The sequence below is a fragment of the Lepisosteus platostomus genome, chromosome 21, assembly GCF_059453375.1.
Source record: "Lepisosteus platostomus isolate fLepPlt1 chromosome 21, fLepPlt1.hap1, whole genome shotgun sequence".
Lineage (NCBI taxonomy): Eukaryota > Metazoa > Chordata > Actinopteri > Semionotiformes > Lepisosteidae > Lepisosteus > Lepisosteus platostomus.
In genome coordinates this window covers 356,084-367,405 of record NC_142631.1, presented here as the reverse complement: position 1 = coordinate 367,405, position 11,322 = coordinate 356,084, and the positions used below count along the sequence as shown (strand labels likewise).

General features: G+C 60.3%; 2 protein-coding genes across 3 annotated transcripts; one reads left to right on the top strand and one right to left on the bottom strand.

Annotated features, from left to right (window-relative positions):
- Nucleotides 1-10: 10 nt before the first annotated feature.
- zmynd19 (zinc finger, MYND-type containing 19) lies at nt 11-4,405 on the bottom strand. Its single transcript, XM_088615163.1, has 6 exons — nt 4,140-4,405; nt 2,895-2,954; nt 2,697-2,803; nt 2,098-2,238; nt 1,670-1,850; nt 11-1,481 (listed from the first exon to the last, which is right to left on the bottom strand). Exons 1-6 carry the CDS (start codon nt 4,188-4,190, stop codon nt 1,338-1,340), a joined length of 684 nt encoding a protein of 227 aa, XP_088471289.1. The 5' UTR covers nt 4,191-4,405; the 3' UTR covers nt 11-1,337.
- A 195-nt stretch (nt 4,406-4,600) lies between these two features.
- On the top strand, nt 4,601-9,608 carry bspry (B-box and SPRY domain containing). 2 transcript variants are annotated; one of them, XM_088615156.1, is made up of 6 exons: nt 4,601-6,331; nt 7,306-7,404; nt 7,780-8,010; nt 8,097-8,122; nt 8,210-8,334; nt 8,932-9,608. In XM_088615156.1, the coding sequence occupies exons 1-6, from the start codon at nt 6,026-6,028 to the stop codon at nt 9,462-9,464; spliced, it is 1,320 nt and encodes a 439-aa protein (XP_088471282.1). In that variant the 5' UTR covers nt 4,601-6,025; the 3' UTR covers nt 9,465-9,608. The 2 variants fall into 2 exon arrangements, with proteins under 2 accessions (XP_088471282.1, XP_088471281.1); XM_088615155.1 differs by having other exon boundaries at nt 4,606-6,331; nt 8,210-8,343.
- The last annotated feature ends 1,714 nt before the right edge of the window (nt 9,609-11,322 follow it).

Sequence of the window (11,322 nt, the reverse complement as noted above, 5' to 3'; positions counted from 1 at the left end):
ATAAACTCACTTCACTTCAATATTTTATTTTTTTAAGGTTTTTTTTTTTTTTTTTTTACAGTGTGAAGAGCCGGACAGGCATCCAGACTCCTCATCCTTCAGGCTGTTATTTTATTAAGTTTCATTTTCTTAAAAAACAAACTTCTCCCCACGCCTTCATCTGTCTCCACCACACAGCCCTCCCCTCTCCGAGCTCCAGTCCCAACAGAGAAGCAGGAATAAGGAAAGACCTCCAGCAAGCGGGCAGCTACAATAACTCCAATAACAGTGCACAGAGAGGGAACCCAGCCAGACGAACAGTAATCATTCTAAGAATAACGATGGCCATGGGCATCAAAGACAGCTGCCCGCCTGCTGATGCACTTGGCCTCCTCCTGCCACCAGGTCTAGCAGACTGGTCTGAATGTTGCCCAGCCTCTCCCCACGGGCAGCTCAGCCCAGCCCACACAGGCTGTGCACAGGCCCGGAGGGGACGCTCTCTCCACAGTGACAGACCACCCTAACCTCCAGAGTTGAGACAGGGCTGAATCCCTCTGGGCCCGTGTGTCTGTCCCATCAGATGCTCGCCTGAGCGTGGGGCTGCAGTGCATGGAGAAGTCAGTGCCTCTGAGCGTGGCGCGGAAGCGAGGGAGATGCAGGAGGGGCACTGTGGAGCCAACACCAGCACAGCGACTCCCTCGGGCACTCGGTAGGCCCATCGAGCCCGGGTACGAGCTTGCGCGTGCGTGCGTCTCAGAACGTGTGTGAGAGGGGAGGGGTTACAGTCTTGACATGGGGACAGTGGGGGACTCTTAACAGCCAAGATCTCCACACAGAAAAAATTAATAACAGTAATTATAATAATATTAACAATAATAACAATAATAGTCCTGGAATCAATTATCTTCTTCTGTTGCTCACAGAGGCTACAAATCCCAACCATCCACTTCTCCCTGATACAGTTTTCAGTTCGGCCTTCAGTCGTGCCCGAGACGGCCAGCGGGAGAGTATTTACAGTAAAAATCCGGCACACCAGGAACAAGGGCAGCCGATCCGCTGTCTCTCCCAGGGAGAGGACAGGGGAAGGGCTGGAGAAGAGGAAGGGTGGGGTAAGTTGTCCAGTTTTCCAGCAGGAGGCGTTACAGTGGAGGGGTCTGTATCCATGGCGACGAGCTCTGCGTTCGTTAAGTCTCTGGGGTCGTTTCCAAGCAGAAAGCGGAGAAGGTGGAGGGACGGGCAGCAGTCCGACTCCAGCCCCGGGGCGGGGACCTGCAGTTCGACGCGCTCCGGGACTCCCCCGTCTCAACCCCAGGCTCCTGCCCCCCCACCTGCCGCCTCGGCCCAGGGTTCGAGGGGGATCACCGTTCCGGCTCGGATTCCAGCGCCAGCACCCTCTTCCTCTCCCGGCACTGTTTCTTGTGTGCAGGCCAGTCCCTCTGCTGGCACTGTGAGCCGCAGTACCGCGCCACCTGGCACCGCCCACAGATATTGAACTCTCGGAGCTGGAGGGACAGAGGAGGGAGATAAAAGCCTTAAGAGACAAGAGCCTTCAAGGTGTGGCTGGTGAAGGTCACTCCTTCCCTGAAAAGAGGCATTTACAATACACCTTCCTGTTCTTAAACAGCTCCGGTGTTTGTGTTCGCTCACCAGCGAAGAGGCACGACGCGTTATCAGCCAGTACAACACTCACCCTCCTCTCGATGAGCGAGCAGGGTGGGTAGTGACACTCATAGTAGGTGCAGGAGCACTCCTCCTCCTCCACCAGCTCGCCGTTGGCGTTGTAGTAGCGCGTGCGGCTCAGCTCCAGGTACTGCTCCTCCACAGGGTCTGCCGGCACCTGCTGAATGGCCAGCCAGTACAGGGACTGCTCCCTGGGCAGAGACACACAGACCTAGTCAGACACCTGAGCTGGGACTCCAGAGACACAGACAAACCCCCGAGACGGGGAGACACATGCCTGAAGAGACACTCAGACACTTTTACTGACCTACAAACCCCAAGCCCTGAAGCCAGACTGCTGATTGTGCGGCCAGCATCAGGACTGACCAGCTGGACAGAAGCCCAGAGCCATGGCCACAGACGCCGAGCACCATAAACAGATCGGGCAGCGTTTCGTACCTCTGCTTGCTGGACAGCTCCTCGGGTTTGGGGGTCCAGCCCAAGGGGACAAGACGCAGGTTGTCCAGCCGGTTGTCCACGGTCACGGAGTTGATGTGGACGACCTGGAAACATGGAGCGATGCCCCCGCGGTGCTTCTCCCTGTGAGCAGACAGAGGACAAACTGAGACGGGCCCTCAGATGACAGCGGACAAGACTGAGGACGCCAGCAGACAGGCCAGCGCGTGGACACCTGGCATGAACCTGCACACTTGCAGAAGACAGACGCACACATCACAGCAAAACCTCGCTCAGCGCTGCTTCCTGTAGCTTTCTGTGTCCTGACCAATATCTCACTTCCTCCACTTCACTCCTGTGCAACAGCAGAATGCCTGCAACGCACACGCGGACCAGGAGAAGCGCCCTGAGCTCTTCGGGCGGCACCCTGCCACTGGTCGGGCTCAAGGCCAGAAGCAACGAGAAGGCGCAGAGAGCACGGCCTCATCCGCCACAAGTCTTCTTCCGCAGCTGCACAGTAAGTGTCAGAGACGGACGTGCGAGCCGCTCGGACACAGGGGCGCCCCCAGACCCCGCCCAGGCCGAGGGGCAGCTGTCCTCACCAGAGCAGCTCGTGCAGCGGCCTGCCCGCCCAGCGCCCCTTGTTGATGTCGAAGGCGTAGGCGAAGATCTTCGCCCCGTTCCCATCGGCGTCCACCTCCATCCGCGCCTGCGCGAGAGGAGGGAGAGGAGGAGGTCAGACGGGGCTCTCGGACACGCCCCCCCCCACTCCCCGCATGGGCACAGCGCCCCGCTCTCACCTCGAAGGCATAGTTCTCCACCAGGGGGATGTCCTGCTCGTCGATCAGAGTGTACTTCGTCTGTGGAGGGGAGAGACCGAGAACACACCATCAGCAATCGGGACCGGCCCTCGTCAAGACCTCAGCTGGGCTTCCGCTCAGCCCACCATGCTGGAGGACAGTCTGCAGCCTGACGGCACCAGCATGCCCTCTGGACACCCGACACCCCCCATGGCCGGGGGGAATGTCCCAAATACCTACCTCCCTGCACCTCACCGCAAGCACAGGGGCTCCGCTGCCCATCCTCAGAGCTGCCTGAGAGGCCCAGAGATGGACCGCGGCTCAGCTGGGGCACAGTGCAGCTCCCCGTCTCTCTCAGTCACCCCGAATAAACCATCTACTGAACCACACACGTTCTTACCATCACGAGACAACAGGGATGCCGCCCCTACTGGTTGCCAGTAGATAGTTACTCCGAGGATCCTGAAAGCCCTGAACTGAAAGCAGCTTCACCAGCAAGGCTAGGAAGCCTGTTCAACACTCCTACCACCCTTTGTGTACAGAAGGACCCCCCTGCTCTATGTCGCCAGCTGACTTCCCTGGAGTCTCCACTCGGGCCTTTACAGGACACGTCTGCACAGGGGGCGGGAGGTCCCTGCCAGGGAGCGCCAACAAGCCGGGGTTAAACGCACCTGCATGCCCCAGAGGAGCAGGGCTGAGCTGCCTGTCCCGCTCCGGCCCGCACCTACACCGGCGCAGAAACACCGAGTGGAGCGCCAAGCCGCCAGCCGGCGGGCAGCAGGCCGCTGGCCGCATGTGCCCGGTCTCGCCTCCCTCTCCCGTCCCCCGCCGGCGGCCCTCTAGCGACCGGCGCCCCGCCTCGCACGCCACACCGCGTCCAGCCCTGCAGCGGCGAGGCGGCCGGGGTGCGGGCACGCCCGGGGGCCGAGAGGGAGAGGGGAGAGAGGGGCGAGAGGATTTCAGACGCGTTTGTCTCGCTGGAGTCGCGGCGTTTAAAGCCCAGCCGGACTCGCAGGGCCCGCAACATGCCGGCTTGTGTCACGTTGCCGAGAGGTTCCTGGTGTGCGCCAGCGACCACTATAGTCCCGATACGTCGCCACGTTAGGAGAACGCGGCGTTTCAGGGAAAACCGGCACAAATACCCCCCCTCTCTGCCGCCACGGCTGCCCTACGCCGCTCTCCGGGGCTGTTGCAAACTGCGACGGCCGGCCGGCCGCCCCCACCTCTCTGACACACATGGCTCACCTTCCCGGCCACACGGCCCAGCCGCACGATCCCCAGCTTGAAATCCGACATGGGGCAGGAGGAGGCGCGCCCGCTCCGGGCTCCCAGACAGCGAGGCGGAAGCTGGCAGAGGTGATGCTCGCAGAGGTGCAGCTCGTCAGGGCGCCCCGCCACCCCGGTCCAGTCCGGATCCCGGGCAAAGCCTGCTGGACTCGCCGCCGCTCAGCTCGCTGGCTCCAGCAGCGGAGACGGAAAGGCAGGCGGTAGGAGGGGTGCGGGGGGGAGGGGCCGCCAGGGTAGAGAGCGCCTCGGCTCCGGCCAATCAGAGCAGGAAGGAAGGAGCGCCTGGCCAATCAGAGCCCGCGCACGGCCAGGTTTTCTTTTTTTTACCCATTTGTCATTCCTAGGCACTGACGAACCCCTTGTGACGTCAGGCTGTTCGATCGAAGTGACCAATCGGAGGGCGGGATTTCCTAGGCCTATCCCCCCGCATCCCTTCCCCCTGACGTAATCGCGTTCCGTTTCCAGGCTGCTTTGACGTTGATTTCGCGCGAAACTACACAGCGTGGCCCAGGCGGAAGGAGCTGGGCGGTCACGCATCCACGTGATCCAGCACGCCCGAGAGCTCGAAGCAGAAACCAGTTCGGTATCGCATGGGCTGGTGCAATAAACACGTGACAGGAGAATATGTGAATGGGCTTGTAATAAATGTCAATCACATCCTGCTGTTAGAGTGGTCTTTGTGATCCAGGGGACGTTTATTAAAGGACATTTAAGGCACTGGCAAGGCAGGAGTAAGAGGTCTAGCGCCCCCCGGCGGCGTGTGTCGTGCACGGCAGCACGATTTCTCTCGTGTCTCAGGCTTTCACCCAGAGAGACGCCCGACTCTGATGGGTGAGACGTTAAGACTCTGAGGTAGACGTCTGGCAGGTCACGAGTAAGCACGCGGTGAACCTCTCTGTACCCGATCGTTTAAGTGATCAAGATTCATTTATTCGATTCATTGCATCGGCATCAAGAGCTACAACACAGAAAACAGTTTCCGAAGTGAAAGTGCAGTAGACCCGACGGCCGTCACGGGAAAGGAGATGAACAGCGCGGACTGCCCGCACCAGAGCCTCACAGCGAAGTGAAAACTCGCACAAGGAGTCCAGAACGTGACCCAGATTACACCGGGTCCGAGTGAAGCGTCTTCTGGTGGCGAGCGGGAGAATTACAGGCGGTTGCACCGTGAGAGAGCTTACTGTTCGCCCAAGGGGTTGTGTCTGCGTGGATGTGGGAAATCCACGCGTGTAAATGTCTTGCCGAGACAGGCAGAAAGTACGACTCCCGGTGCAGTGCACCGAAAGGGGGGAAAGTCCAGGGAGAGAGAATTGATGATTTACCAGGACTGCTCTCACGCAGCGCCGGGCGCCCCGCTGGGTGTGTGAAGAGGAATGCACAGTGTGCGCGACTGCTCTGCCCCTGAGCGCCGTGTCTTCAGCCCTTCAGCCTGCCTGGGCTGTGGCTCAGACCTACCTTCCTCCGGGATCATTGCGACATGGAAGGTTGTGTTTCCTGTTTCACAAAGCGCAGTGCAAGTGCGGTACTGGCTGGAAGGAGCTCCATGTGGCTTAAAACGCGCAGTGCCGTTGAACGGCTTCAGAGGGAGTCAGGGCGAGAGGAAAGACGAGCGAGCACTGGCGAGCATCGGGTCTGAGGTCTGGAGACCCCCCTCCTCCTCTTCTCCACTGGCTCCCAGTGCCGCGCTGACCTTTACCTGCACTTCCGTGTCGGTGCTTCCTCTCACCTGTCACAGGTAACTGCTCGCTCTCTCTCCGGCGCACACCTGTCGCGCTCCTGTGGCGGAGCCGGGCGGGTTTTCGCAGATATCAGACAGAAACAAGGGGGCACCCGGCTGGGGCGCAATGAGCACCGCAGAGGCGAGGGGCGGCCCGCTGACGGCCGTGTCCCCGTTGGACAGCGGCACCCCGGCGGGGGACAGCGCCCACAGACACCCGGGGCCCAGCACGCCGACAGCTGGCGCTCCGTCCGCCGCCACCCGCCGGAACGGGGCCAACGGCGTCAAGATCGGAGCCGCCGAAACCGGCACCAGGAGCCCAGACCGGGCGGGGGAGCCGGCGCTCAAGGGGGCAGGAGCGAGGGAAGGCGAGCCGGGCCGGCGGGGTGCAGAGCAGGGGCCGGAGCTGGCCCAGAGAGCTGGTGCGGTCCGGGTGAGTTCCGGAGGGCGCTGCTGCCAGGCAGCCAGAAACAGCGGGTTACAAACTCGGGACAATAGCAGCTACAGTAGCTCTCTCAGCAGTGACGGGCATGGCCATGTCTTTGTGACACCGCCCTGCTGCAGGAAGGCTGTGAGTAAACGGAGTCGACCTGTCGGTCAGAACAGAGCCCCTGCGCTGCCCCAGCCTGTCCTGCGGGGCCGGTTGCCGGGGCTGTGAGGGAGACTCCCCGTGTCGCGATGAGAGTCACCTGACGGCGCAGCGTGACGGGGAAGCGCCGTGAAACAGTGCCGAGAGTGGGGGAGGGACTGCGGGCGGGCACTAGTGTCTCTGGCATCGGTGCGTTATTGGCAGGACAGTGCTGCCAATGCAGATACAATTAGCACAACATTTACAGACGCGGATATTATTGGACAATAATCACGTAAAACACCACTGTGAGACAGACCCACTGTCTGTTGCTCCAGCTGGAACAGGAGATCACACACTGGGCTGATGAGTTTACTCCCAGTAGGACAGGAGGCTCTTCTGATACTGGCAGGAATTCTGGGGTTAGAGTTGCTTTTAATTATAGGAATATTTATTATAAGAATAATTACCTCTCAGTTACGCTCCTGGTCTCAAAGTGTCCCTCAGTGTCTCAGGGTCTCTCAGTGTGTCTCAGTGTCCTCAGTGTGTCTCAGTGTCCTCAGTGTCCCTCAGTGTCCCTCAGTGTCTCAGGGTCTCTCAGTGTCCCTCAGTGTCCTCAGTGTGTCTCAGTGTTTCAGGGTATCTCAGTGTGTCTCAGTGTCCTCAGTGTGTCTCAGTGTTTCAGGGTCTCACAGTGTATCTCAGTGTCCTCAGTGTGTCTCAGTGTCCTCAGTGTCCCAGGGTCTCTCAGTGTCCCTCAGTGTCCTCAGTGTGTCTCAGTGTTTCAGTGTCCCTCAGTGTGTCTCAGGGTCTCAGTCTCCTGTCACCTCCTGTCTCAGAACCAGCTGGTGGACACGTGTGAGAAGCTGCAGCTGAAGGCCCTGCGGATCGAGCGCTTTGTGAACAATGTGCTGCCGCCCCACGAGCTGGACCTGCAGGTCAGCACCGGCCCACCTGGGTCAGAACCCAGGAGCAGACACATAGCAGTGCAGTCGTGTGCTCTGCCCTCCTGGTGGACACTGACCTCCAGACCCTGACCACCAGACCCTGACCACCAGACCCTGACTGCTGGACCCTGACCTCCAGACCCTGACTGCTGGACCCTGACCATCAGACCCTGACCACCGGACCCTGACCTCCAGACCCTGACCACCGGACCCTGACCTCCAGACCCTGACCACCGGACCCTGACCATCAGACCCTGACCTCCAGACCCTGACCTCCAGACCCTGACCGCCGGACCCTGACTGCTGGAGCCTGACCGCCGCTCCCTGACCCCGTGTCGTGTGTGTGTGTGTGTGTGTGTGTCCCAGGGCGGGGCCAGCCGCGCGCGGGACGCGGTGCTGCGGCGGCTGGCGGCCGTGCGCGAGGCCTGTGACGAGGAGGAGCAGCGCCTCCTGGAGGCGGTGCAGCGCGAGGAGGAGCGGGTGCAGCACAGCCTGCTCACCCAGCGGGCGCACTGGGCGCAGGCCCTCGGCTCGCTGTCCACCGTGCGGGCCCAGCTGGTGCGCCTGCTGACGGAGACCGAGGACCGGCAGCTGCTGGTGAGCCTGGGGGCCGGGTCAAAGGTCAGGGACAGGCGGCTCGCGCTCATTCTCCCAATCCTCACCCGTTCTGCTCTTTTCAACAGGACAGCTCCCAGGAGATCTCGGACAGGTGAGCGGCTCTGGCCCCCAGGGCTAACGGCAGCTCCGAAAACACCCCAGGCCCGCCAGTCACCCCCGCTCCCTTCTTCTCTCGCAGGGTGGAGGTGGCAGAGGGGGTGGGGGAGCCCCAGGACTCCAAACACTTGACCTTTAACCCCAGGAGCAGCCAGAGCTCGTTGCTTTTGAACCTGTGGGCGAATGCCGTGCTGCTGTGTCGCTCTGGTCAGTGCGGTGAGTTGTCTGTGTGCACAATCGGCAGAGGTGTGAGTGGGGCCAGTGGGGGGCGCTCACCCTGCGGTCTGTGTGGGTCCTAATGCCCCAGTTTAGTGACGGGGACACTGTACTGTAGAAAAGGATGTCAAACCAAGGTCCTGACTCTCTGTGATCATTAACAATCCCAGGGTGTTTCTCGAATACAGTAAGGGTGTTAATCTCAGTGTCCTGGCCCCAGATTTCCCCCCTGACCTTCACCGATCATGGCCTCCTAATAACCCCCCTCTCTGAACTGGCTCCATCACTCTGCTCTCCTCCCCACTGAGAGCTGGTGTGTGGGGAACGGACTGAATGGAGTGTCCGGAAAAGCACTAGATAAGTGTAAGGAATTATTATTATTTAAAAGTGTATCCCTGTGTAGCATTCTGATCCTGTCCGGATTTTCCCAGTTGCAGGCTCTTGTACAATCCATGCAGGAGACTTCAGATGTGTTTTCAGTGTTACTGTGTGCTGGTCTGTGCAAATACCAGTCTGACCAGAAGCAGCTGCTGGAAAAGCCTGGAGTGCAGAAGGAGTCAGCTCCTGTCCCCCCCCTCTCCTCCGCAGACCCTGAGCCCCTGAGCTTTGACGAGCGGACGGTCAGCCCCCTGCTGTCCCTCTCGGACGACGGCCGGACCCTGACTTTCCTGCCCAGGCGCGCGCGCCAGCCCCAGCAGTACAGCCCGCTGCGCTTCGACCGCTGGCCCAACGCGCTGTGCGGCCGCAGCTTCTCCTCGGGGACGCACCGCTGGCTGCTGGAGGTGGGGCGCAGCGCCGCCTTCAAGGTGGGGGTGAGCTACGGCAGCCTGGAGCGCAAGGGCCCGGGGAACGGGGCCCGGCTGGGCTACAACGCCCACTCCTGGGTCCTGTCCCACTTCGACGGCGAGTTCTGCTTCCTGCACGCGGGCCGCGCGGAGCCGCTGCCCCTGCTGCGCCGGCCGCGCCGCCTGTGCGTGCTGCTGGACTGGGGCGGCGGGGCGCTGGTGTTCCTGGAGCCGGACAGCGGCGCCGTGCTGCACGCGCATCACCAGGTCTTCACCGCCGCCCTGCACCCGGCCTGCGCTGTGGCCAACGAGAGCATCTCCCTGCTGGACAGCTGAGAGCCGGCCTGTCCCTCCCGTCCCTCCCGTTCCTGCTGTCCCTGCGGTGCCTCCTGTCCCCACTGTGCCTCCTGTCCCTCCCGTCCCTCCCGTTCCTGCTGTCCCCGCTGTGCCTCCTGTCCCCGCTGTCCCTCCCGTTCCTGCTGTCCCCGCTGTGCCTCCTGTCCCCGCTGTCCCTCCGTTCCTCCCGTCCCTCCCGTTTCTGCTGTCCCTGCTGTGCCTCCTGTCCCTCCCGTCCCTCCCGTTCCTGCTGTCCCCGCTGTGCCTCCCGTTCCTGCTGTCCCCGCTGTGCCTCCTGTCCCTGCTGTCCCTCCGTTCCTCCCGTCCCTCCCATTTCTCCTGTCCCCGCTGTGCCTCCTGTCCCTGCTGTCGCTCCCGTTCCTGCTGTCCCTCCTATCCCTGCTGTCTCTTCCCCTCCCTCTCCACCCCCCTATCTCCTCTCCCACCTCCCTCCACCCCTCTTCCTGTCTGCAGCCCTGTTTCCTCTACCTCGAGCTGAGACCGCCCGGAGCGAGTGACAGCTGGGCTCCCGGGGTCGCCGCAGGCCGCAGGGCTCGAAGCCCGGAGAGACGAGGCTCAGGAATGCGCCTGCAGGCTGGAGGACAGGCGTCGCCGGCGCATCACAGCGGCTCCGCAGGCGTGGGCACTCCGTAGCCGATCCGTCTTGCTCTACCAGCTGGGCTGAATCTGTGACGAGGAATGTGGTTCGGGCACGTCCCAATCCCGCTGTTTACCCAGAGCCGGCTGGAGCACCTCCCATCCCCGCGGAGTCTGATCTGCTCAGTTTGAACATCTTTTCCGACTAGGAACTGTTGAGATTTACTTAGGAATGAACTTGAAAAGAACTATAAACCTTTGGACATGAAAGGTTACAAAAGTAAGTTTTGTAGATTTATCTCACCTCGGATACAAGAAGCTGGTAATCGGAAGGTTGGACTAAAACTACATTGGCCACAGTTTCTAAGCTATTACTGTTGTTCAATCTGTTGTAAATAATATAACACTTTAGTTTCTACCAAAAATAAATAATTATGGCAGTGGGTGTTCACCTGGGACCTTTCTCTGTGGTTCTGTCACTTCTTCACTGCGCACAGTCTCTCTAGAGCAGTAAAATCTCCTCTCGGGTCAGGGGTAGGGCACTGCAGGCTTTACCATCTGTGCCCAGCAGAGGGAGACAGTGGAGTATCCAAGAAGCAGACAGAATCCCCAGCGTACATCTGATCCCTGCTGTTACTGGCTACCTACTGGACCTGGATGGTGTGTTAGACAGGAGCCGGACAGGATGTTTGAAGACTGGTGGGCAGCCTGGATCAAAGCAGTGCCTCATACTGCCGTGGCGCCACAGCAGTACCTCTGGAGGGCAGCAGTGAGCCAGTTCGAAGCCAGGGCGCGGCTGTAGGGCTGTTTGCCCCTTCAGCAGGTGGGAAGTGCGCGTCTGCACCTCGAATGGGAGGCTGCCTCCCAGCAGTCAGTGAGGGTAAATATACATAAGGCTTGTCTTCTAGAATAAACATTGAAACAATCTGGAGAACACAAGTGGTAAATCTTTTACACAAAGGGGTTTGAGGGCGTGGAACAAGCTGTTCAGTCATGTTTTTCAAGCCCATATACTCTCAAGAAAGGGGTGGATGAGATCCTGGGACTGAAAAACAAATGAGCTTGATGGGCCTCTCTTCTTGTTTTTTTTGTTGTTGTTACTTTATTGTTGCATCTGGCTGCCTGGCTTTTTGAGCGCCCAGCCTGTTACTGACCCAATCCTGCAGCAACGCGGTTCGCCCTGTTCAAGCGCTGGAGGAGGTTCTGACAGACTGGACCCCACAGCCTCTGAGTGGAGAAACCCCGAGGGACTGTGGGATTC

What these genes read in the sequence shown, in the direction of transcription:
- zmynd19 (XM_088615163.1), bottom strand. Translation starts at nt 4,190, where the DNA reads ATGTCGGATTTCAAGCTGGGGATCGTGCGGCTGGGCCGTGTGGCCGGG. An exon ending in GAGCTGTCCAGCAAGCAGAG is followed by an intron (nt 1,851 to 2,097) that starts GTACGAAACGCT and finishes GTCTCTGCCCAG; the next exon opens with GGAGCAGTCCCTGTACTGGC. An exon ending in GCTCGCTCATCGAGAGGAGG is followed by an intron (nt 1,482 to 1,669) that starts GTGAGTGTTGTA and finishes CTGTCCCTCCAG; the next exon opens with CTCCGAGAGTTCAATATCTG.
- bspry (XM_088615155.1), top strand. Translation starts at nt 6,026, where the DNA reads ATGAGCACCGCAGAGGCGAGGGGCGGCCCGCTGACGGCCGTGTCCCCG. An exon ending in AGAGAGCTGGTGCGGTCCGG is followed by an intron (nt 6,332 to 7,305) that starts GTGAGTTCCGGA and finishes CTCCTGTCTCAG; the next exon opens with AACCAGCTGGTGGACACGTG. An exon ending in CCGAGGACCGGCAGCTGCTG is followed by an intron (nt 8,011 to 8,096) that starts GTGAGCCTGGGG and finishes TCTTTTCAACAG; the next exon opens with GACAGCTCCCAGGAGATCTC.